The sequence below is a fragment of the Lissotriton vulgaris genome, chromosome 6, assembly GCF_964263255.1.
Source record: "Lissotriton vulgaris chromosome 6, aLisVul1.2, whole genome shotgun sequence".
Lineage (NCBI taxonomy): Eukaryota > Metazoa > Chordata > Amphibia > Caudata > Salamandridae > Lissotriton > Lissotriton vulgaris.
In genome coordinates, this window is record NC_141694.1 from 1,280,178,172 (window position 1) to 1,280,204,791 (window position 26,620).

General features: G+C 43.0%; 1 protein-coding gene across 2 annotated transcripts in view; it reads left to right on the top strand.

The window, feature by feature from the left end:
* MAP7 (microtubule associated protein 7) overlaps nt 1–26,620 on the top strand; it is an 810,320-nt gene that overhangs the window by 451,750 nt on the left and 331,950 nt on the right. For both annotated transcript variants that reach the window (XM_086927406.1, XM_086927405.1), the window contains one exon: nt 20,988–21,065. In XM_086927406.1, the coding sequence (XP_086783532.1) occupies nt 20,988–21,065 (78 nt within the window). The remainder of the gene's footprint in view (nt 1–20,987; nt 21,066–26,620) is intronic.

Consider the following 26,620-nt stretch of genomic DNA (forward strand, 5'->3'; position numbering starts at 1 on the left):
TTCCCTTATCTCTTTGGGGTCCTGTCTAAGGCTGTTGTGTTCTATCTAGGATCAATATTGTGACCTCATGCCCCTATACGGCTATAATCAATAGATATCCCTATAATGGCATAAACGATCAGAGCCATATTTCAGTAACTCGTCTCTGCAGCTCATTACAGTACATGACACAGCAGAAGCCACTTCCTTAGATTCCTAGATAACACACTGAGTTCTTTTGACAGCTCAACCCCCCAGCACCCTGGGAAAGCCCCGCTTGCTTTGTTTTGATTAGTAATAGAACTCTTGCGAGCACTGTAAGAACGACCAGTTCTTAGTGACATCTTTATTGACGTCTGATGTCCAAAAACTTACGTCAAACTCGGCACCTTTCAGGTATAAATAATACCGACGTTGCCTTAAGCAAACACGACGGTGGTGGTGAATACTGAAGCAGAACAGCTGTCCCTTGCAGAGCCCAGCAGATGCGAGAAGCCCACGGACGCTGCCCCTCCTCCTCCTCGACGCGCTGAGAAAGACGATGTCTTTTCTCCTGCTGAGAAAATCCAGCTCCAGCCTACCCTTGCGGGTAACTGGAATATCGAGCCCTGAGAGGAGATACCAGACCTCCAACATTCTATTCCAGAGGTACGGTGCTGACTAAACCCTTAGAGAGAATTCTTGAAGCAAACCCTTGGCAAAACCAACGTAACTTAAACTGCTACTTACTTACTCCCTCCCACGTATTAGGCTTAGGTCAGGTACACTGGGGTAGGCGTACTTAGAAGCACCAGTTGAGGACGTTAGCCAAATGTATATATGAATGTATATATTTTATTCATTTTATCCGTCTTATGGCTAAGAAACCATATCAATGCTTTTACAGTATTATTTCGCAATACTCCTTTTACTGTACGTACTTTTTATAATAACAAGTCTTGCAATTGTGGCAATTCATTTCTCTTGTATGAGAAAGAAGACTGTTCAATAAATAATACCTTTTATTGAAAACGCCCGTCTCTCTATTCTCTGCATAACTGGTGAAATTAATTCTGTACAACTGACTGAGTGAGATAGCTGTCTATTGTTTCACACAACTCTAGAGATTGACTCTTATTCTGAGGAGCAAAGTTGTCATGTTAATGCGGTTGTTGGAAAACTGAATCCCTTCTTGTCTGAGCCAGGGAAGCTGATCACTTCCTATTCAGTCAAGAAAGTTTCCAGTGACCTCTGAGCTAGCTGGTACAAACCCAATTAAGTCTAACTTAGTCAGTAGAGACCTAGAAGACCGCACTCCTACGTCTACACTGCTGTTTGTTATTCCAATGTGCAGGGCCTATAGGGAAATAGGAACTACACTACAAGGCCATTAATAGGAACTCTGATCTCTTTAATCATGTTTGTCATGCTCTGCTGTCTCTTAACTCGTAAATTTTCTCTTTATTCAGAGTGGCTTAGCATATTGCTTTTCTAGTGAAGATCTCTACAATGTTGTTCCTTGCGATGGCCACATCTCGTGCTGCCCCTTCAATGTCCATGCCCCCCGGACTGCTCTTATAAGATATTCTTCCGCTGTTGCTACTTTCACCTGCAATGCTTTTAAGTTTTGTTTTTGCCTCCTGATTACTTTTAATTGAGAATCTGAGAGTTTCTCCCCTAATTCCCACCTTGAGTGTGTCCCAAACCACTTCCAATGATGCGCTCCCCAGATTATCCCTTAGAAATTCTGGTATCCAGTTTTCCATAAGTTGACAATATTTTTCATTCACCGATAGAGCCCTTTCGAATGTCCATCTATTGTGATCCTGTTGTATCTCCCCGGTGTCAATACTTAAAATCAGGGGATTATGACCTGATAGAATCCTGGGTAATTTATCTATGAAACACTTGGATATGATAGTGTGGGAGGCGCAAATATGTAGTCTAGCCTAGCAAATTTAGAATGTGGGTGAGAGAAGAAAGTAACGCCAGGATTATTTGGATGTTTTGACTGCCAACAATCTGATATCCCGTGTGTAATGCATAATTCCTGGAGGGCTCTAAATACTTTTGGTTTCCTACCCTGGTATACAAAATTGTCCCCCGACGACGAGTCAGATGGTAAGTTTAGATTAAAATCACCACATACGATCATTGGGGATGACCAGTGAACTAGTTCATTAGCTTTAAATTTCAGGAGGTCTGGGTCATCCGTAACACACCCATACACAGAGCAAATAGTACTTTATTTTGAGCACCATATTGGCACTCCGTAATTGCCCACCGCCCGAACTTATCGGCGGCTGATCTCGTGAATTGGAGCCCCCCTCCAATTGCCAAAATAGTCACCCTTGTGTTTTGGTTGCCTGTGTTGTAGCTGTGACCAATCTATATCCCAGAGTTTTCAGGAGATGCACTTGGGACCCCTCCATATGGGTCTCCTGGAGGCATATAATTTCAGCCCCAATTGATCTAAGACCTATTGCTGTTCTCTGTCTTTTATTCGGATCGTTGAGGCCGCAGATATTAATGGTTAATATTCTTAACTTAGCCATTCATGAAGCTAGATCTTGCCCATCTTGTTTTTAGTACTTTGCCCAGTCTAATAGACCTCCCATTTTTTAATGTCCCATCCGTTGCGAGGTTAAATTCCAAAGATTTTTTGGCCCTATTATGGCTCTGTCTATGGCTCCTGTCCTTATTCCGTGCCTGTATGCCCAACCCCTCCCCCTCCCTTGTCCACCCCCTATAGAACCCTGCAACCCTCCCCAAGAACCAGCCTCCCGCCCTCTACCACCCATTGAGGCTTCCTGGTTCCGGGAGACCATTGTGTGGGCATTCGGGTAATCAGTAAGCCTCGAGTGGCTCCACGACCCGAACCCTGTATCCACTAAATGGGAAAAGAGAGGAGAAAAAAGAAAAAGGAAAGTGTGGGGGTAGATCCTTTGTGGATAGTCTTCGTCTTAGATTTTCAAATATGATTTACATATATATAATAACGATACATTTAATTTTGTAATCTTGTCCCCCCCCCTTTTCTTCCCTCATCCTCCCATTTCTTTTCTTGGTCATCTGTCCTTATCACACCTTTTTACTCTGTTTATTGTTTAGTTTTGTCTTTTCCTGAGTCTACAATTTCCCTTAGATATGCTTGTGCTTGAATTTCACTTGTGAAACTTCGAGTTACTCCCTTAAAGATAATCTTCAGTCGTGCCGGTTTCTGTAGATATACCATTGCCCCAATTTGCTCAAAGGGAGTGAAAAGTTGTCGCATCCTCCACCTTCGTTCCACGGTAGCATGAGCGTAGTCAGGTCGGCTGAAAAACATGAAGCCTTTGTGCTCCCTTTTACTTGTAGGCCGTGCAAGATCAAAAATTGCTTGGCGTAAAAGAACGTTTCCAAAATATACGAGTATTGCTCTGGGATATTGTGCTGGTGTTTGAGAGCGTTTTGGGAGAGTTAAGGGAAAGCGGTGAGCACGCTGTACTTCTCTGTCCCATTCCCAAGTTTGTAGTTCTGGAAATGTTTATTTAAGAAGAGATGTCATGTAGCTCCTTGGATCATTTCCCTCTACTCCTTCGGGAATTCCAAGAAAGCGTAAATTGTTACACCTAGCTCTGTTTTCTTGGTCTTCAATCTTCAGCATCAGGTCCTTGACTAGTCCCTCCTGTTCTTTTCCCTGTGCTTGAAGAGTGGAGACGTCTTTCTCAAGATTCTCTGTGCGTAATTTTATAGAAGCCATTCTGTCTGATATCTCCATACAGGTGTGCCCCACTTTAACTGCTCCTTGAAGTTTCTGAATGGCTAGGTTGTTCTTCTTGTTGTCCACTTTGACTTCTTCTTGGAAGCTCTTAATCGAATTTAGGACATCAGCCAGAGAAGGTTCTGTTTTATTCCCAGAACAACCATCATTATCAGATTGCTTGTGATTGCTCACTTTGGGATCTCCCGAAGAGCGTAAATTGTGGTTAGAAGGAGTCATGGGTTGTGAAGATGAGTGCCTCAATCTATTATCGATCTGATTAGTGTTGCTTCCCTGGTCAGTAGAATCCTCATACAATAGTTTACTTTGTCTTTTTGCCTTCTTCTCATTTTTTCTTGCTTCTTTTTTGCGATGTTGTCTTTCAAAGACTCACTCAGATCTGGAAAGTCTGAAGAGTCTATGCTTGCTTGATCTAGTCTCTGTGCCTCACTTGAGGTAGATACGCCTGTTTTGTAAATTTCAGACTCAGACTCTTCCGAGATGGCTTGGGATTGAGAATGAGGTCTCTTATAAGCATGGGCGAATTTTGCGAATTGGCAATTCGCGAATTTGCGGACTTGCAAATTGGCAATCCGCAAAATTTGCGAATTTGTGGATTTTTTTATTTTTGCGTGTCCGCGGGTGTTCGCGAGGCGCTTTGCGTGTTTGCGGGTGTTCGCGAGGCGCTTTGCAATTTTGCGGGGGGTTTTTTTTGCCTGCTTAATCACTGCCGCCCTCTTGTTTTTTATGCCCATCTGCCCTCTGTACCACATGTTTCTGTGCCCTTCTGCCCTCTGCCCCACTCATGTTTTGTCCCCTTCTGCCCTCTGTCCCACTTTTGTGCCTTTCTGCCCTCAGCCCCACTTAGAATGGCGCCGGCAAGCTGACAGCGCCATTCTAAAATAGCTAGAAATAGCTTCAACAGGAAGCACTAATAGATAAAGTAAAGCAGGTGCACCAGTTGAAGGTCAAATTAAGTTACACAATCATTAATCACCCCAAGTTTGGGGTGATTAATGATTGTGTAACTGAATTTGAGCAGCACCTGCTTTACTTTATCTGTTAGAGCTTGCTGTTGAAGTTGACTTTTGTAACTATTTTAGAATGGCTCTGGCAGCTTGCCGGCGCCATTCTAAAAGAGTTACAAAAGTCAGCTTGAACTTTTGATCCAATCCGTTCCGTTTGCGGATTTTCTTTTGCGGATTTTGCGGGAAATTCGCGAATCTCGCGGATTGCGAATTTACCGAAAATCCACGAAATCCGCGAGCGGAACAGATTTTCCGCTCATGCTTAGTCTCTTATTAGATCTCTTATTATAAGAGAGGGGGTTTGATAGTTCAGTTTGATTTATTGGATTAATTTTTTTCTCCCGGGCCTTCCTGTGGCATATTGCTTTCTGATATTGGCTCTAGTGGGCCTGGGTCACTGTCTAGACCTAGTTAGGGTTCTAAACATGGGGATATATCTGTTCTTCTATCAGTGGCAATATTCTGCAAGAGAGATGAGACTGGTGGTCCTGTTGCCGTTTCTGTCTCTGTAGCTTCATTTGTTTCAATTGCCGATGTGCCTTTTTGATTTACATAAAGGGGGTGGTGATGAACAGAGTGTCTGAGTTAAACAGACCACTCTTACCCAGTCCAAAGATCAGGGCTTGATCCATCACCGTTATTTATCTCACTGCCCCATCCCAGCTCAGAACCTGGCTATATGCAAATCAGTCTGTCCCTGGCCCAGTGCATCATGGGAACAGGGCAGACTAAACTACCAAGCCAATTCTTCACCAGAAAGGAGACAAGCTACCGGGGACCGGTTTCTGGCATTTCAGCCTTCTTCGGCCCGGCTTGCTTGAATCCTGATGGAGCAGTGAGAAAGGGACTCATGTCTGAGTATACCCTGCCACACCTATAGTGGCCAAAAACGATTTACAAAAAGGGGGTGGTGATGAACAGAGTGTCTGAGTTAAACAGACCACTCTTACCCAGTCCAAAGATCAGGGCTTGATCCATCACCGTTATTTATCTCACTGCCCCATCCCAGCTCAGAACCTGGCTATATGCAAATCAGTCTGTCCCTGGCCCAGTGCATCATGGGAACAGGGCAGACTAAACTACCAAGCCAATTCTTCACCAGAAAGGAGACAAGCTACCGGGGACCGGTTTCTGGCATTTCAGCCTTCTTCGGCCCGGCTTGCTTGAATCCTGATGGAGCAGTGAGAAAGGGACTCATGTCTGAGTATACCCTGCCACACCTATAGTGGCCAAAAACGATTTACAAAAAGGGGGTGGTGATGAACAGAGTGTCTGAGTTAAACAGACCACTTTTACCCAGTCCAAAGATCAGGGCTTGATCCATCACCGTTATTTATCTCACTGCCCCATCCCAGCTCAGAACCTGGCTATATGCAAATCAGTCTGTCCCTGGCCCAGTGCATCATGGGAACAGGGCAGACTAAACTACCAAGCCAATTCTTCACCAGAAAGGAGACAAGCTACCGGGGACCGGTTTCTGGCATTTCAGCCTTCTTCGGCCCGGCTTGCTTGAATCCTGATGGAGCAGTGAGAAAGGGACTCATGTCTGAGTATACCCTGCCACACCTATAGTGGCCAAAAACGATTTACAAAAAGGGGGTGGTGATGAACAGAGTGTCTGAGTTAAACAGACCACTCTTACCCAGTCCAAAGATCAGGGCTTGATCCATCACCGTTATTTATCTCACTGCCCCATCCCAGCTCAGAACCTGGCTATATGCAAATCAGTCTGTCCCTGGCCCAGTGCATCATGGGAACAGGGCAGACTAAACTACCAAGCCAATTCTTCACCAGAAAGGAGACAAGCTACCGGGGACCGGTTTCTGGCATTTCAGCCTTCTTCGGCCCGGCTTGCTTGAATCCTGATGGAGCAGTGAGAAAGGGACTCATGTCTGAGTATACCCTGCCACACCTATAGTGGCCAAAAACGATTTACAAAAAGGGGGTGGTGATGAACAGAGTGTCTGAGTTAAACAGACCACTCTTAATTCTCTGCTTAATTCAGAGACTCTGTCCCTCACCACCCCTTTTTGTAAATATTTTTGTCCACCCTAAGCGTGGAAGGGTATTCTCAGATGTGAGACCCTTGCTCATTGCACCATCAGGATTCAAGCAAACCGGGCCGAAGACGGCTGTAATGCCAGAAACCGGTCCCCGGGAGCTTGTTTCCTTCCCAGTGTAAGAATTGGCTTCTGTAGTTTGGTTTGTCCTGTTCCCATCATGCACGGGGACAGGAACAGACTAATTTGCATACAGTCAGGTTCTGAAACTGGGATGGTGCAGTGAGCTAAAAAACGGTGTTGGATCTAGCCCTGATCTTTTGACTGGGTGAGAGCTTTCTGCTTAATTCAGAGACTCTGTCCCTCACCACCCCTTTTTGTAAATATTTTTGTCCACCCTAAGCGTGGAAGGGTATTCTCAGATGTGAGACCCTTGCTCATTGCACCATCAGGATTCAAGCAAACCGGGCCGAAGACGGCTGTAATGCCAGAAACCGGTCCCCGGGAGCTTGTTTCCTTCCCAGTGTAAGAATTGGCTTCTGTAGTTTGGTTTGTCCTGTTCCCATCATGCACGGGGACAGGAACAGACTAATTTGCATACAGTCAGGTTCTGAAACTGGGATGGTGCAGTGAGCTAAAAAACGGTGTTGGATCTAGCCCTGATCTTTTGACTGGGTGAGAGCTTTCTGCTTAATTCAGAGACTCTGTCCCTCACCACCCCTTTTTGTAAATATTTTTGTCCACCCTAAGCGTGGAAGGGTATTCTCAGATGTGAGACCCTTGCTCATTGCACCATCAGGATTCAAGCAAACCGGGCCGAAGACGGCTGTAATGCCAGAAACCGGTCCCCGGGAGCTTGTTTCCTTCCCAGTGTAAGAATTGGCTTCTGTAGTTTGGTTTGTCCTGTTCCCATCATGCACGGGGACAGGAACAGACTAATTTGCATACAGTCAGGTTCTGAAACTGGGATGGTGCAGTGAGCTAAAAAACGGTGTTGGATCTAGCCCTGATCTTTTGACTGGGTGAGAGCTTTCTGCTTAATTCAGAGACTCTGTCCCTCACCACCCCTTTTTGTAAATATTTTTGTCCACCCTAAGCGTGGAAGGGTATTCTCAGATGTGAGACCCTTGCTCATTGCACCATCAGGATTCAAGCAAACCGGGCCGAAGACGGCTGTAATGCCAGAAACCGGTCCCCGGGAGCTTGTTTCCTTCCCAGTGTAAGAATTGGCTTCTGTAGTTTGGTTTGTCCTGTTCCCATCATGCACGGGGACAGGAACAGACTAATTTGCATACAGTCAGGTTCTGAAACTGGGATGGTGCAGTGAGCTAAAAAACGGTGTTGGATCTAGCCCTGATCTTTTGACTGGGTGAGAGCTTTCTGCTTAATTCAGAGACTCTGTCCCTCACCACCCCTTTTTGTAGATGTGCCTTTTTGAGCCATCTTTTCTACCTGTTTTGACCAAGATAGAGATATTCTGTCCTTGTGGCCCAGGTATTTTGGTCGTACTATTTAAATGTTTGTCCGACCCCCCCATCTCTATCCAGGTCACCTCCTTCTCTGATCACTGGGCTAAAAATATTAGATATCCGTGGCTGTGTCAGTCATTCGCCCGCTAATTTTTATGCAGCTGATTTCAGGTTTTTTATTGTTCATAGTCTTTTTGCCTTTTTTGCTATCAATTCTATCTTCTCACTAGATTGCTTACTGTCCATATCTTTATCTTTATCTTCCTTATTTTTGGACCCCCTTGTCTCTGGTCGTCTCTGTATGCTCTGTGTACTTTCACTTGATTTAACGATTGTATTTGATGCCTCCGTTTGACTTGAGGTTAACTCGCAGTCCCTCCCATGCCCTGCCATTCTTACTTGTACTCATTCTTGCTCTTTTCCTGAGGCGGCAGTGAGAGGGTAGACCAGGTCACGATCAGCCCTTCTTTGTAGTTGTATTTCAGCTCAACGTCTCTTAGATATCCTTATCCTTATCCTCGTCCACGTACCCCTGCAAGCAATTCGGATCTCAATCATGAACGGGGCTGAACAGGTTGAACAGGTTGACTTGGCTGTCGGCCGGCTCCCGCGGGTCTTTGGTGTTGTCACTAGAAACAGAATAGAGTGGCTCAGAGGAGGAGTTAGCTGGGCCATGGAGCGTCAAGCTGTCAGACTCGAGGGTGTGAACCTCTCTCGGAGCAGCAGTGGTAGCGGTAGCGGCAGCAGCAGCGGCGGTAGAGAAATCACCCGAATATCGCTGAGCCGCCCAGTATCCAGAAACAATGCAAGCAACGGGAATCATCCAGCCCGTAAGAAGCAACAAAAAAATTGCAGCCGCACGCTCGTGACGAGTCTTTTTTTGCCCAAGTCCGAGCCCGCATGTATCAGACTCCAGAGATGATCAGTGAAAGCAGCGATACAGCAACAGGGTTAACCACACTGCCGGGAGAACAAGGTACACAATATTTCGCTCGGTGCTCAGCGCGTAATCAGTTTCTAGATATCCAAATCATATCTATATAGACAGATACAGGGACCCGGGACCACGCAGCCGTGCTTTTGCCATCTTGCCTCTTGTTGTCTGAATAATCTAATCATAGCATCTCGCCCTAGATGAGAACCACCATGATACATCCTAGCCATAGGAGCAAGCATACAGTTTGGCAACACAGGCCTCCCATCAAGGTAAACAATGACACCATCTCCAGCCCTTCTCTGACATCCTATTTTCGCCCATTCTTCCTTTTCTTCCTGGTCTGCATCATTTTGCAAATCTTTCACTTCTTCCCACGTTTTCACTCTCTCAACCAACATAAGTTGGCAGCTGTTTCTCTTTGGTTCAATTTTCGTGTTTATTGCCATTTTATTTTTGGCACAATATTCAGCTAGTTGGTCAGCATATCAATTACCTGCTGTCACTTTGTCATTGCCAGATTGGTGAGCAGCACACTTGACCACAGCTACTTTTTCTGGTAATTGAATTGCTTTTAGTAAATCTTTCACAAAATTTCCATTTTTAATCTGAGTACCTGATAAAGTCAGAAACTCTCTTTGAATCCAGATTTGGCCAAAATCATGCACAACTCCATAGCCATATCGGCTATCAGTAAAAATAGTCAATTTCAGATTTTCCCCAAATTTACAAGCTTTTGTCAACGCAATTAATTCTGCTATCTGTGCGGATTTTACTCCAAATAAATATGATGCTTCAACTGGGCCCCATAAAGTGCAAACTGCATAAGCAGCATTCAAACCTCCTTCGTCATGTCGCATACATGAACCATCTACAAATAGCTCATGTTCTGAATTTATTAGTGGCTCTTCTCTTATGTCTGGTCGTAGTTTAGTACAATATTTTGACTTCTGCGAATTGTGATTCAGGTAACAATGTTGCTGGGTTCAGAATATTACATCTAGCAATTGTCACATTCTCTGCACCTATAAGAATTCGTTCATACTTAGTCAGCCGACTAGGTGTTAGGTACTGAGTTTTTGTCCTTGTCAATAAAATCACAACTGCATGTGGAACATACACCGTTACTGGATGTCCTATGATAATAGACTCACTTTGCTCAAGACTCGTACAAGTTGCTGCTACTGCATGCAGACATCCTGGCAATGCTGCTGCCACTGGATCCAGAGTAGAGGAAAAATATGCAACAGGGCATCTCATCAGACCATGAGTCTGAGTCAAAACTGAAAGTGCACAATTGTCTTGTGTGTCGCAAAATAATGCAAAATCTTTTGTATAGTCTGGCATCCCTAATGCTGGAGCTGAACACAAACAATCTCGTAATTTTAGAAAATATGACATGCTTTCATCATCCCATTCTACTGGGTCTTTTGCTCTTTTCCTTGTCATTTGTATTAATGGTTTCTCTAGGACTGCAAATCCCACAATCCATTGCCTGCAGTAACCTACAACTCCAAGAAACATTCTGATTTCTTTTTGTGTTTGTTTTGAATTATTCTGATTGTTTCAGAGGTAACCCTTCTGACACATCTCACTATCTGGTGCCCTAAATATTTCACTGATGTGGTACAATGCTGCAAGTTCTCAGGTGATACTTTGTGTCCACCTTTACCTAAGTGATTCAGCAAACCAATTGTATCAGTAACACAGTCTTTTCGATTCTTAGATGCCACTAATAGGTCATCTATATACTGCACCAAAACTGACTGTCCCGGCAATATTAGAGATTCAAGAATTTTTTTTAAGATCTGATTAACGATCGATGGACTTTGTGTACTCCTGAGGGACGTGATTCCAAATGTAGATATGATCATCGAATTTTAAAGAAAAAAAGATACTTACTATCTGGGTGCAGTGGTATAGAGAAAAATGCGTGACAGAGATCGATTACAGTGAACCAACCTGCTGCCCATGGTATTTGATACAGAATCACAGCAGGATTTGGTACAACTGGACAACATGGGACAACAATTTTATTTATTTTGCGGAGGTCCTGTACGACCCTGTATTTTCTGCTTGGTTTTTTGATGCCAATTATGGGTGAATTACATGGACTGCTCAATATTTTCTGTAAAATTCCTGCTTCAACCAGATGTTTTATTTCTAATGCAACTCCTGCTTTTATTTCAGGGCTCATTTTGTTCTGACGAATATTTGGATAAACTGCACCTTCCTTTACTGTCACTTTTACTGGGTCAACGTTTGCCATTAATCCTACATCTTTCCTGTGAAATCCAATACTATAGGATCTACCGTATTCTGTAATTCTTTTGGCAAGTCTTCAATGGCAAACTTTGGTTTTTCAGTTGTTTCCTGTTTTGCTTTTATAAATTCCGTCTTCATCTGGGGTTTGAATTTCAGCACCATTTGGTGTACAAAAGATAGTGCAATTCATTTTGCAATCAAGGCCCTACCTAACAGATTTACAGGACTAGAGTCACATAGGACAAATGTATGCATTTCTGTAAAATTTTCTATTTTGACTTCTATTGGTTCTGTAACTGGGGTACTAATTTGTTTATTAGAAACACCCACTACTTGGATCGCTTCTCCCGAGAGGGGTCGGTTTGGAACGTCTGCTGGTAGCGCCAGTATCCAACAGGAAAGTAACATCATTTCCTTCAACCTTTCCCTCAATGTATAGACCTGACTGATCTACCTGCAAGGATGCGCCAAGTACGCACTTCTCGTCCTACCCCCTCAGGCACCATCAGAAACTGTCTTCATCAAAGTAAGAATCACTCAAATGAAATTGGGGTGTCACTGTGTCCCTTTTACCACTTCCTTCCCAGCTTGTGGTATCTACACTTTTTGCTGGTTGACTCCCAGGGTTTGGCTCAGGCGCTAATGGTAACTGATTTTGTATTACCTGTTTTTGCTGCTTTTTCGATACCTCATTCTGCGTCTGTGGATTCAAAGTATTATTATTATTTAGCACAGCCTTACACTTGTTCTTCCAATGCCCAACTTGCCGCTCCCATGACAAGGGCATTTTTTCTTAGCCTCTTCTCGATTAAATTTAGCTCTGGGTTTATTACCATTTCCATCTCCTGGAGTCTGCATATTTTTCAATTGTTGTTCTTGTTGCTCTACTAATTTTAACTGTGCCCACATTACTTTTTCTTCCAAATTCTTTCGTTTATTGTCCAATTCATATTCATAATATTTTGCATATTTGAGTATTTCATCTATAGGTTTGGCCTCCCAACAAATTGTATTATCTTTAATCCAATGCAAAATTTCTGGTCTTAGCCCAGACACAAACCGATAGATAATGTCAGGCTTCCACAGTCTGTCTCCTTGGGGCTGTGCTGAAGGTCCTATAACCTCCCTAATGGAATTATCCCCACGTCTGAATTAACTGTACAGACCATGAGAAACGATTCGACTCGGGAAGGAAAGGATAGGGACGGCGGGGAGGGAGAGCTGTAACGACAGAACACAATACGAATAATCACACTCTTTTCCCCATAGACTCAGATATTATCAATACATCTAGCATCAAACCCCCCACCTTTTTACCTGTGAAGAAAGGAATGTAGTTTTATAAATAGGAGATAGACCTTAATGAGGTACCTGGGATATTTCTATTACTGCAAAGAAAAGAACAAAAGGCAATTGGAATAATCACATGACCACATTATACCATAGGCAAGATTATACCAGTACTTCAACATACCATTTCACGTTCTAGCATGTAAGTGTATTGATATCCCCAATAGATATGGTACCCCTCTGTCTTATCTCCTATGTGAGGAAAAGAAGAAAAAACTTGTGTTTAAATTATATCCAAAACGAAACAGTTAAAGTTAATGAGTGCTTAACTTGAGTCTGATAGAGAGTAATGTTCTCTCCCTGACATTTAGAACAAGTAGACCTTCTTTGTGAGTGTCTATTAATTCATAGATCCACCTTCGGGTCCCATTACCTGGGAATAGGATTCCTATCTCAAAGCTACTTTACTCACAGTACCTCACGATTCCTTCACCAAGTTCTCTCTCTCACGGACCTGGAATCGCGCAAGGACAAATGCTTTCTCAGCCGAGAAAGCTCCGGTCCGGTTTCCAGAATGCTCACGCAGTAAGCGTAAGAATCGGACCGATTTTACCAAGTTAGCGTTTTCTTAGCCGTTTCTCATAGGCATCTCCTCACCCTCCAGCATAACCTGAATACGAGCACGGCAACACTGCACCCAGCTCGTCAATCCACGAAGTTGGTCCAAAATAATCGGCATCGCCGATAATTCCCGCAATGCATTTATGTCCGCGTCACGCTTCCTACGTCGGAAACGTAACACGCCTCAAGGCATGCCGGGATTTGAAGTTCTTAGACTGCTCGCTCCGTACTACGGACCTGCTCGTCTGAACCTTCGCCAAATCCTGACAGAAAATATGTGTCATATCTTTGATGTCAATATTCTCCAAACCACTATACTGTTTAAAAACCAGTAAAAGACGTTCATAGTATGCATGCACAGATTCAGTTTTTGTATATTCTATCAAGTTTTCCAACCATATACAAGTATGGTAGCCTCTTTTGACCATCATGTATGATGCAGGCGTGTTCGGTGGTGGAATAATAATCCCTTCTCTAGTTTTTATTAACTTATCCTTTTTAAAGAAATGTTTAACTTTCTTGGCAAATTACATTTTTCTTTTATCTCCGTACATGATATAAGGTCTTCCTTTCTTTAGCAAAACCTAGATATTTTCTATCTGGTCGATTTCCAATAAATCCTGGATCTAAATGCCACATATATTGTATGCCGCTTTACTTTGTGATGAAACAAGTTCAACCAATGGTTGCGCTGCTTTTCCATGAGACTGAGTTCTCACGCTCCTGGGCTCACCCCTCCTTTACAAAATTACCTCAACTACACACCCGCTGTATCAACCAATACCAGTGCGTCTCTGAGTGAAGGGCAGCTCCGCAACTGACTCCCTCCTTTGCAAGGTAATACGAGAGTTTATTTAGATTTACTCTAAATGCTCATTTTTATTAATTAACAACGTAAAAACATTCGCCACTATGTCAGAGTAACTATTTCGAAAGAAAACAATGATTTATATTCACTGCGAGTAACTCCCTTCCGTTTACTCTTCACACACTACAAGTAGATCCCTTCCGTCTACCTTTCATACAAGCATCAGAGAACCTGTTACTCCCTCTGGCTTACCCTTTCTAGATTATGTGAGGCCAAAGTTTCATCAATGAACCCCTTTGCTGTCATTCAGGCTCAGAAGAACCTGCTACTCCCCCAGTGTGACTCTTTCTAGGTGATATCACACCAAAGTTTTACTAGCGAACTCTTTGCTATCAATTATTCACACATTTCTTCAGAAAAATCCCTAAAATAGTGCTTCGGGTTTTACCTAACCATGCACTTACTGCCTCGAACAAGTGACCTCACTACAGAATGGCTTCCATTTACCATCTACTATTCTGCCCCCGGGGTTTCCAGACAAAACATAAAGCAGATACGATCAGTTTTGGTTGATGCATAAAATCAATAACTAAAAATCAATCAATAATCAATATATACTATCTATCTATCTACACTAATCCCTAACCACTACTCTGCTCCCAAAATAACTGATAGAGCGTGGGCTCACCTGCTCAACATACTCACCTGTACCCATATATCTATGTATATATTAAAAAGGTAAACCTACACACTCTATTCAATTGGGTTTTTAATATTTGGATTTTTATACCATTTATCTTAACAGTCCAAGTCACCGATATCTAAAATCCTAAAGGATCAAGGGAGTTAAAGAGAAATGGATAGCAATAATAACATTTAGCATTTCATAAATAACCACAAACTCGGAAAGGTTTTAAATTCTTTATCTAAGTAAATCTTTGAAAGACTTAAAAACATGAAACTCAAATTAATTTCTTATGTTTTAGACTAATGCAGATTTAAAAACAAAGAGTTGCAATAACTTGAACAGAGGGTGGGCAGGAGAAAAAGGAAAACAGTACAATGACAAACCCACACTTAATAGTTACCTATTCCGGTGTGATGACCAACCCTGATCATAGGCTGAGACAAAGAAATTAGATACCAAAGTACAGGTGCCAGCGGAAAAGAACAGGTGCAAGCCAGAATCAGAACGAGGACAGGATGCGTACCAATTTGGATCAGGACAGGACCACCACAGGTTAAGACTCGCACCAGAGTTAAAGTTCAAAACGCCAGCGTGAAAACCCTCTCTGCAGCTAACAGTCGAACCCCGATTGGGTCATCGATCTCCTTCCCAGTAACCCCGATTGGATTATCGAATCTTCTGACAGAGTGCTCCGCCACCAACTCTGCTCTCGATCACCTATTGATTGCGTTGGGTCAGTGACAGGTCAGCTATTCGGACAAGTCGGACAATCTAGCTAGCTAAGCTTACCCTAGTTATACTATTTTTCAGGTCAGTGTACCACCCCTAAATGTTGCAAATGTGTGAATCTTACAATTTTATTGGACAAGAACGAGGAGTAGCCATCACACCATATTTTTCTAGAGGCAACTTGTAAATGTAAATGTAGGTGTACTTATATAGCGCAACCTGTCACCCAAAGGGCATCCTGGCGCTTGCTTAGGGAACCCGTCCTGGTATTCCCCTGTGAGAGGCCCCGGCAGGGTGTCCACAGGGTGAAAGCCAGGCATCCCGCCGCGAGGGGCCGTTGTGGAGATTAAGCAAGCTATTGCCCAGAGTTGCAGAGTGAGACCCCGTGAGTCGAGTAGGCACCGGAGCGAGAATTGTCGAGGCCGTGGAATTTTGAGCCCGAGACCCGCTGAGGCGGGGAATCGAACCCTGGTCCACGGTCGATCCCAGCATCCGGGTCTGCCGCCTCTAACCACTGAGCCACACTTCTCCACTTGTCAATCATGTATTCATGACATCCCCTCTCATAACTTTATCAATCCATGTTCTTTTTTTTATTCCTCCCGGTAATGAAATGTATCAAATGTTTTATTTGATTAAACAATTTTATCAATTCAGCTTCCTCTGTCAAGGCAAGAAGTTCATTCTTCTCCGCCTTCCAAGTCCGTCTTGGCCATGATTCAAGGCTACAGCTTCTGTAACTTCAGGACTTGTCGCGCAGTCGCAGTTTCTCCAAAGATGGAGTTCAGCAAAGCATTAAAGCCCATTCAGTTTATCAAGTAAAAATAGAAAAGAACAGTTTTAGAGACACAGAATAAATTAATACACTGTATACCACTTCTTTCTACTCTACTCCCATTCTTTTATTTTATACTATTGTGTTCGAGATTATGCGAAACAGACAGCTTAGCAAGGCAGCGGTGCAAGCTTCTTGCACGTTAGGACACATAACGGCCATCTTAGTTCTATTGCGCAGAAGTTTTCCCTCCAAGCATATCACGTGGGCATGACAGACACATGCGCAGTAGAAAATCCAGCGTAGCAGCAGCATTTTAGTGCAAGCGGATTATTGTTAGTAAAGCACATTGACAAGCTTCCCCTAGATACCTATTATGTTGTGTAATGCAATATTAATAAGACAAAAACATGTTAATTAGTACATTAATGTTATTACGAGAGGGTTGAGTACAAGCAAGTCACTTTACATGTAAAACCTTGCTCCATCAGTTACATTGCAAGCTATATGGCAACTCCTCAATAGAGAGTTACATGTCATTCCTAGACCTTCAAGTTGCATATTTCCATATCCCAATCCATCTAAAACACAGGAAATATCTTAGGTTCACAGTAGCCGGCAGCCACTTTCAGTTCCAGGTGTTATCGTCCGGTCTCATGTCCGCCCCCTGCATTTTTACAAAATGCCTAATACCTGTGGCATCCTTCCTCAGACAACAAAAACACCAGGTTTTCCCAAACCTCGACAACTGGTTGGTCATGGTTCCTTCTGACCAGACTGCAAAAGCATCCTCCATGGCCTACATACACCTATTCAACGAGCTAGGCCTCATTCTGATTCCGGACAATTCAGTCCTTCAACCTTCGCAGTGGATAACGTTCCTAGGAACCATGCTGGGCACAACGCTAAACTGAGTATACTCCACAACGGAGAGACAATGGAAGCTGATGACTTTAGCAAGACTAGTACAAAAAAAAGTCACTTTCCGGTCACCCCACAAATCTCTCCTGAGTATGTCGTTTTCCTTCATTCATCTAATATCATACTGTCATCTGCGCATGAATCCGCATCAAGAAACACTGGACACTCAATGGGCACAGGCCACAGGAACTTTAGATGAATCATACAGGTAATTCTACCTATCTTCAAATCGTTCACCTGATGAACACAACATGTAAATCTGTCAGTCGGCCTGCCGTTCAGAACTCAAACATCACTGTTAGTGATTACAACAAATGTTTCCCTAGAGGGGTGGGGAGCGTACCACTAGCATCTCCAGGTCAGCAGCAAATGGCCACATTCCCATTGTGGCCTTCACATCAATCTACTCGAGTTAAGGGCAGTTAGTACATCTTGCCTACAAGCCTTGCTTCCCAGGATTCTGTAGTCCTCAGTGCTCGTACTAACAGACATTGCAACCACCATGCTCTAAGTAAACAAGCACAGTGGCACCATATCTCGCCTGCTGTCCAGGAACCTCAACTAATCAGGAAATTTTCCATTCATCAAAAAAAAACACTGCAGAAAACATACCTAGGAACCAGATCGCCATAGCAGGCACCTTGAGCAAGCTAAAAACATTTTGCCATGAGTGGGAACTGGATCAAAAGATGCTGGACCAAGTCTTCCTGCAGTGGGGCAAACCAAATCTGGACCTCTTTGTGTCCCTCCACAACACAAAAGGCCAGTTCTTCGCAATCTGGCATCCTCAACCAGGGTCATGGGGGTCTGCATTTTTGATTGCATACATCTTTCCTCCAATTCCTCTCCTCTCAAAAATCGCCAGCAAGATGAAGGCTGAGTCCTGCTAGATGATACTCACAGCCCTAGAAGGGCCTTGCCAGCAATGGTTCAGAGAGCTTCTCTTCCTTTCAGTGCAGCTTCACATTTGACATTAACTGATCTTATCGCTTCTGATGATGAGCCAGGGACAAGTTCTGCATCCAGACCCAAGTCTCTTTGGTTACCAGCCTTGCTTCTGAGTACCACAAATTTGGACATCAGAACAATCCTTTGGATTGCAGGGACATACTAGCTAGAGCAAGGGCGGACAATACAAACAAAACATACTGCTCTAAGTGGAAAATGTTGTGCATATGGTGCCAGAGAGCTAATGTACATTCCATCTCCTCTTCTCTTGAAGAGATTTTACCTTACCTTCTACACCTTGCTCAATCGAGCTTGGCTAATGCCTCCATTAAAGTACATCTCGCAGCCATTTCTCGCTTTAGGAAATCCCCAACACACTATTCCTATTGCCTGTGAGGCTCATTGAGAAATTCATCAAAGGATTACTCAGAACATTTCCACCGGTGAGGCCTCCTCCGCTGCTTTGACAGCTCAACACAGTACTTGCACTGTTAATTAAATATCCTTTCAAGCCTATGCATAAAGCAGAAATTAAATTTCTCTCCTGGAAAGTAGCTCTCCTCCTCGCTCTCACCTCAGCAAAAAGAGTTAGCGAAATTCAGGCTTTCACAATCTAGGAGCCCTTCTTCCAGTTCAGAAACAAAAGGGTTATTCTACGCACAAACTAAAGTCCTATCGGACTTCCTTCTTATTTAGCCTGTGATTCTGAAGTAATTGTTTCCAATCCTTCATGCATCAGCTCATCAAGCACTACATTCTCTGGATAACAAAAGATACTCATAGTTTTATTTGGAAAGAACTAAGCGAATTCACAAATTCAACCAACTCTTGGTAGCCTACAGCGCACCAAGAAAGGGTTTCCCTCTAACAAAACAGAGCATCTCTAGATGGATATTTAAGGCCATTCTATCCTGTCATCGGAAGGCTTGTCGGCGTTTGAATTTAAAGGTGCGTGCTCATTCCACAAGTGCCATGTCCACGGCATTGTTTGCTGGTGTGTCGTTGCCAGATACCTGCAAGCAACTTGGAGGAGTGCGCACTCCTTTATGCAACATTACTGCTTGGATTCAGAAGCCCTCAGAGATACAGCAGTGGGGCAAGCGGTTCTAAGGCATCTTTTTCAATAAAGGGGAGCCATTGCTTTCTTACACCCAACCGCTTAATTCTTACGCGCATTTTGCTTATTGCTTATATGTTTATATGTATTGTCGTTTGCACTAGATGATGAGTTGTATCTGTACAAAATGTGCTTGTTACTGCTCTCTACTCTGATTCAAGTATATGAATCTATGAAAGTTCCAATACTGGAGTAAGAAAATAAGTTACCGACCTGCAACTGTAGTTCTCTAATATTGAAATCGTTCCTCGATACATACGTGACCCACCCACCTCCCCTGGGAAGCTCATCTTTATTCCTCTCAGTACAGTACTACGTATATGCACGCATGAGTGTTGGGAAAATCTGAGGAACTGGAGCTTCTCTCAGGAAGGTTCTACAGGGTGGCGTGACCGGATTGCTTGACTCTTAAGTTTTAAGGTTTTTTACATATTGACTAGGATATGTTCTTAAACCAAAAGGCCTAAGGCCTCTATGTTCTATGTCTATTATGACATTACATTTCTATGGTACCGGAGACTCCCATCTCGATGACGGGGAATGATTCAAGCTAGTGAATCTATGAAAGATTCCAATTCCTGAGAACTGCAGTTCCAGGTAAGCAACTTGTTTTCTTCTCTACCCACATGAAACTATGAATTTTTCAGTTTTAGGTTGCACTAAATTGTGTACTTCTTTACCTGTAACCATCAGAGGTGCTGCCTACTATGAATGTAGAAGTTAGTGGCTAAATCTAGTCATAACATTGCTGTTAACAGTTCGGGGACTATAATTACCAAAAAGAAAGTTCAGCTTAAAATACTCTGAAACTGGCAAATATAAGTCTAGATAGATGACAGATTTGGAAGCTATCCACCAATTATGTACATACAATTCGAATCCTTGTACACAAATTTAGCCTGTGTGAGTGTCTTGAAACTGTTTAATTTTTCTAGGTGCCAGCTGAACGTTCCTCTAAAGAAAGGTGCCCAAAACACTGCTGCCATTTTTAAAAGACCTGGAATCTCATTTATATTATCAACAATGGAAAAAACCCTATAGTTTTAACAGTGTGTTTTCTGACCAAGACACCAACTATCACTCTGGGTAGGAAAATGATTACTTCATACAGCCTCACACTGTAATTATTATAAATCCGCCTCCCAATAAATGGTATCCTCACAGAAACTTGCTAGTGGTTTTTTTGGTATCTGAGTGATAAAACTGCCATTATCTTGTTAGTTTGTAAATGTGGAATTTGCATTTCTTTAGTAAAGTGGGAAAGTTACTCAAGCAAATATTTGAACACATTCCAGATGCTTCTTACATCATTCTTCCATAATAGGAGAATTTGGATTAGATTGGATTCCTGGATCTTCAGATGTTATAATATGTGTTCAGTTATATTTCAGTTATGTGCAGCAAACATGAAAAAATAATACTTTCCTTATTTAAGGATTTTAAAAGTTTTCAGTTTAGGATATGTATAAAGGTTGATTGAAATAATAAGGCTGTGGAGGCTATATTCATGCCTAATTTGCGATAGAACCTTGCAACATTAATTTCACCTTCTACCCATCAACCTCCTCTTCGCAATACCAATATGCAACTCCCCCTTTCCTTCTGTACAGAAGGCGTGTAGACCTTCATTCACACAGAGTTGGCTGTTTGTTGCTAGTCATATAGTTATGAACCTTACTTTGTCATTCTTTTAGAGCTTCAACCAGTCCTAAAGGTTGATGACCGACAACGATTAGCAAAGGAACGAAGAGTGGAGCGTGAAAAGCAAATAGGTGAGTGCTTATTGTCATCCTCTGCTGTTAATATCACCAATGTGCTTTTCTTTGCTCTGTCAGTTTAATGTATTTATCATTATTGTTTAAATGCCACCCACATACGCTAATCACTTTAGTGTCATGAGGGTAAATGGAACTATAAGATGGATCTGAAGTAGCATTAATGAAAATTCTAGTGGCATATATATATAGCGTATAACATAATTTACTGATCTAGTTGGCAAACCACTTTAAAATCACGATTATTAGATAGAAAAGATGTGGCATAAGACCAGGATCTTGAGGTCATTTCTGAATGTGTAGCCTTATTGCTTTGATCAGGCAGTACCACTGCTTAAAGACAAATCGTAACAATGCTTTGCAATCGCAAAACATTGATCAGACAAAACCACCTCAAAGGGGGTGGTATCTGATTTGGAAAGGGAAAGCTGTCCTTTTGGGGATCATGGTAGTAAGCCTTGAAGGGAACAGACAGTGGTTGTGTTCCCAAACTGGAAACATATTTATAAAGTAACACCAGTGCGTTAAAAAAAGGAAGTGTTTATCGTTTGAGGAAAGAAATGCTAAAATGGTAGTCTGCTGTCCAAGCCAGGCCATCATGCCTGCATTTGCAGTCATTCACATGGGATGATTAATAATCATTAGGCGGCTCATAAGATTTATGCTGTGACCATTTAGTACAGATGTTGCATCGCAAATTAAACCCAGTTGCATATCTGGCAAGTAGCATATCCGGGTTTGCGAATGGGTTTTTGTATTCTCTACCCGTCTTTCTCTTCATGGATCACTACAAATGATGACGGGTCCTCTATGATGTACTTGGAGAATGCATGTCTTCTTGCGTCTTGTTAGGAAAAATGTTCACCACACCTTGGTTTAAAAGGTAGTTGCGCATCTTTGGCCTTCCTATGAATTAACATATGGAAACCTCATATTGAATATAGTACAATGTTATGTGTTATAGTTAACATAATTGTACTAATGTATTAAGCCTATAGACTGGCCACCCACAAGAAGACGAAATAGCATTTGCTGTCCATAGGCTTTTAGAAGTTGCACATGTACCAGCAGAACAATTTAATGGTGCACCTTGAATTAAATCATTATCCCCATTCTAAAGTCCAGTATTCCTGCTTTGCGTCATTGTGGCTGAACACGGTTGCAAGGATGTCTCCATTTACTGAAGCACATCGACTGATTCTGACCCCTCTGGAGATCCTAGGCAAAATCCAGCAAAATATGTTGTGTTTTACTCCTTGACAAATTAGACCCTTGCACACTTGAATCACATTGAACAAATAAACATCCTGTGTAAACATACTTGATCATGCCATACATATTTAGTGATTTTATTTTTATTTACATTGAAACTAGGATTGGTATTTTTTTATTTCCTACTTCTTTAGACCTAAATTTTTGTCCTCCTAGCATGAAAGGGGTTTGGAGTATTATGCACATGGAAGGAAGACTTGGGCGGCCCACACCCTTCCCCATTTGCTCCCATTTCTTACTGGAAGGCTGACAGACAATTTGCAGTTACCCTTATGAACACCCGAGTGTAGAGATTTCTTAATTGGTGTTTGTTCTAATTTCTCAGTTACAGATTTACTTTTGCCTTTCAGCCTTTTTGGGGAGTAAAATGCCAAATTCAAAGAGTAGGGTTCCTTTATTTCAATGTTTCATGGGTTGCTCTACAACTGTGCCTGCTGTACTTGGGTCCTCAACATCACGTACATAGTACACGAAATGCAGTTTCAGGACTAGCTTCTCTAGAAGTTTGAAATGTGTATTAGATAATAAACATGCAACACAGTACAGGTGTTAAATTCAAACACAGCGTGTCTTCCAGACATTAAAATCAAATACCTTAATAATTAATTATAGGTAATAGTGTTATGAGAAAATATAGAGGATTGTCTAATGAACAGAAGCTAGGTGGAAGAATAGGCAATTAGTTAAAATCAGTAACTGACAAAATACAGACAGAATTAAAATGATCAATATTCACATTATTCCAAAAAGTCATCTGTTACCAGTTTTAACATTTCCATTTTACCTTTTAGCTAACCACTGCTTCCGCAAATAACAATGTGAAGTATAAGAATCTCCCCTGTGTTTTTTAATGGAGTAGTTTATCTGTCTTAAGGAAGCAGTGTCTTCGCCTTTGAACGTAGTGTCCTAGCCTCACCCTTGCAAGTCCAATGTCTGGAGGCTGGTACCCTTCATTGTCTTGTGGGATTATTTTGCGCATCAATGTAGGTAGAGGTCAGTAGCAGGAAAGAGAGAACATGTTATTTTCAACACAGTATGCATAGATTAATCCTCCGTAACTACGGAATTACCGAAGAAGATGTAGGGCCTTAATTTTGATATTTGAGAGATAAAATGATTCCATTTTGTAAAATGGGGAGATGGAGACAACAGCAATCTATTTCATGCAAATCTTTCTAAATCTCTGCATCTCTTGACAAACCTTTTCAGAACTGTATGAGCCAAGCACTTTATTATTGTAATTACTTTTCCTACCATCATTGCAGCCTGGCTTGCTTTAAAATAGGAATGAATATTGGTAACTTCTGTTTTATGGCACCTGCTCCATGAAATATAAGTTACTGTTCCCATTACATTATCAAAACCACCCAATTACAATGCAGTAACAGCCTTATGGGCCGGGATGCCCGCCACCCCTTCCACCACCAATCCCAATGGGCAGACACAGTTTGAACTTTTGGAAGGCAGGGGGGCCTCACGACCCCCTGGCCGTATTTATTAAAATTATTAAACACAATTTAAAACTTTAAATTAAAAACGTTTCATGTATCATGTACAAATTCAACTTCCATTACATTTGATGAAGACAGGTATTCAGGCTAACCTTAACAAATCTCTAATACAAAGATTTCCTAATGGAGTCTAACATCATGACATAATGCATTGCATATGAATTTGTACATCCTAACGTTAGGGGCCAACGGCAAGGTCTTAACCTGTGTCAGGTCCCTATCACCAAATTCCCGCCCTCACATGTGAGTGGAGCTTGCACAGAGGACTTTACCCTCGTAGCTAACTGTAACTTCCCTTGTCGTGGGGGCCCCCTTTCACTCGACGCCATCTTAAGGTCGTCCGAGTTCCCGTGCGGGGTATCCGTAAGAAGGACAGCGTAGACTCCCCTCCCCCCCCCCTTTCCCCGCACTCTCTTCCGCCGGAGCGGATATCCGGCCCCCGGGAAATTCTTGGGAGGGGCATATAGCCGTCTCCCCCTGGAAGGGGCCTATGGCCGTCTCCCCCTGGGCGACCCATCCGTAATGGGTGCCGCCCCCCTGTGGGAGGGGCCAATGGCCGCCTCCCCCCGGGCGCTCCCATCCATAATGGGTGGCGCCCCCCCTAGGGACCTTGAAATCACTGCTCACTGATCATGACCTTACCGCCCGACCGAAGACTAAATAAATACGACAGTTAGTTACCTACTAGGGAGAAAAACATATGCTTACTCTTAAAGTACAGCTCGATATATTCAATGACTTTAACATTGCTACAAAGGAAGAAAGGTCCTATAGCACAGAACGTTCTTTATTGCATACATTCCTTAACATTTCTACAAAGGAAAAAAGGCCTATAAGCAAGTATTCAGTTACATGCATACTCTTGGCATCGACTTACGATGAAGGCAACGATTCCCCCAAGACATGTTTTATTACCAACAAATTGCAACTTAGAACTTTGTTTACTCCCAAATTTTTGCAACAGGGGCTGGTGGGTGGGTCCAAAAACTGCAGCTTGTTCCCTTGAGGATGATTCAGAAAAGGGGGTGGTGATGAACAGAGTGTCTGAATTAAGCAGACCACTCTTACCCAGTCCAAAGATCAGGGCTTGATCCATCACCGTTTTTTAGCTCACTGCACCATCCCAGCTCAGAACTTGGCTATATGCAAATTAGTCTGACCCTGGCCCAGTGCATCATGGGAACAGGGCAGACCAAACTACCAAGCCAATTCTTATACTGGCAAGGAAACAAGCTACCGGGGACCGGTTTCTGGCATTTCAGCCGTCTTCGGCCCGGCTTGCTTGAATCCTGATGGTGCAATGAGCTAGGGACTCACATCTGAGTATACCCTTCCACGCTTATGGTGGACAAAAATGATTCAGAAAAGGGGGTGGTGATGAACAGAGTGTCCGAATTAAGCAGACCACTCTTACCCAGTCCAAAGATCAGGGCTTGATCCATCACCGTTTTTTAGCTCACTGCACCATCCCAGCTCAGAACTTGGCTATATGCAAATTAGTCTGACCCTGGCCCAGTGCATCATGGGAACAGGGCAGATCAAACTACCAAGCCAATTCTTATACTGGGAAGGAAACAAGCTACCGGGGACCGGTTTCTGGCATTTCAGCCGTCTTCGGCCCGGCTTGCTTGAATCCTGATGGTGCAATGAGCTAGGGACTCACATCTGAGTATACCCTTCCACGCTTATGGTGGACAAAAATGATTCAGAAAACCACCCCCTTTTCTGAATTGTTCCCTTGAGGGCTCACGAGCGACGAGTGGTGCAGACTTCAGAGCGCAGGAACAAGAGGACGCTTTCCTGGATTCCCGCGCCTTTTATCCAGCAGCGGGAAGGCGGGGCCGCGACCCCATCCCGCCCATAGGTGCACGGACTTCCGGGGAGGGTGTTTAGAACAACCCTTTTTAGGCGGGGGGAGCGTGCTCCGACCATCCCGCTACGGGCATACCGGCCGGGACACGCCCCCCGCCCGCAACGGTTTCCTGGGGGATCGGGGCACCCATCCATACGTTCGGGGTGACCGAGTGGTCTCCCCTTTCCATTCTGTTCTCTAAGCATGGAGGACCACCCAATTACAATTCAGGAACAGTCTTTCTGTTTTCTCAGCAAGAGGTTCATTACTGTTGATATCTGGGTTTGGTCCGCCTTGCTCAGTTCCCTCATCTCTAATACTGTGATCCATTTTAAATAATCTATTGCTGTAGTTGGAGGTCCTTCCAGAGACTGGTCCTCCAAGTAGCCCTTTGTATGGTTCACACTTGTTCACAGCCAATAGTAGGAAAGGTAGCCTCCACAAATCTTGGGCATTAATATTTTCAATTTTTTTCCCCATTGACAATTAACGTCAGTATTGTGAGCAAGATGCAAATCCTGTCGTCACTGGGGAGTGGCTCTGCATGATAAATGTTCCAGATGTTTACTTCCTTGTCACAACACAGAAACTAGATGCTCTCTATGCCCAGGAGCAAATCTACAAAAATAAGGAGGCTAACTTCCATATGATATTTGAACATGTCCTGCCAGTTGGTAATGACTCATGATATATAAAGGAACACATATTTATCTCAACTTAGATAACTGAATGTTCTATGATTACTATTCTCTGCAGTCTTGAGTAATCATCTGTCTGAGCTCTTCTGCTCCAACCCATGTTTATTCTCCTGTGAGGCCAAAGACTGCTTCTCAGAGCTGTTCTTCAGAGCTGTGTACCACATATAGACATACGCATGCAACCCTGCACTACGTTCAATTTCCCAGATCGATGTATAG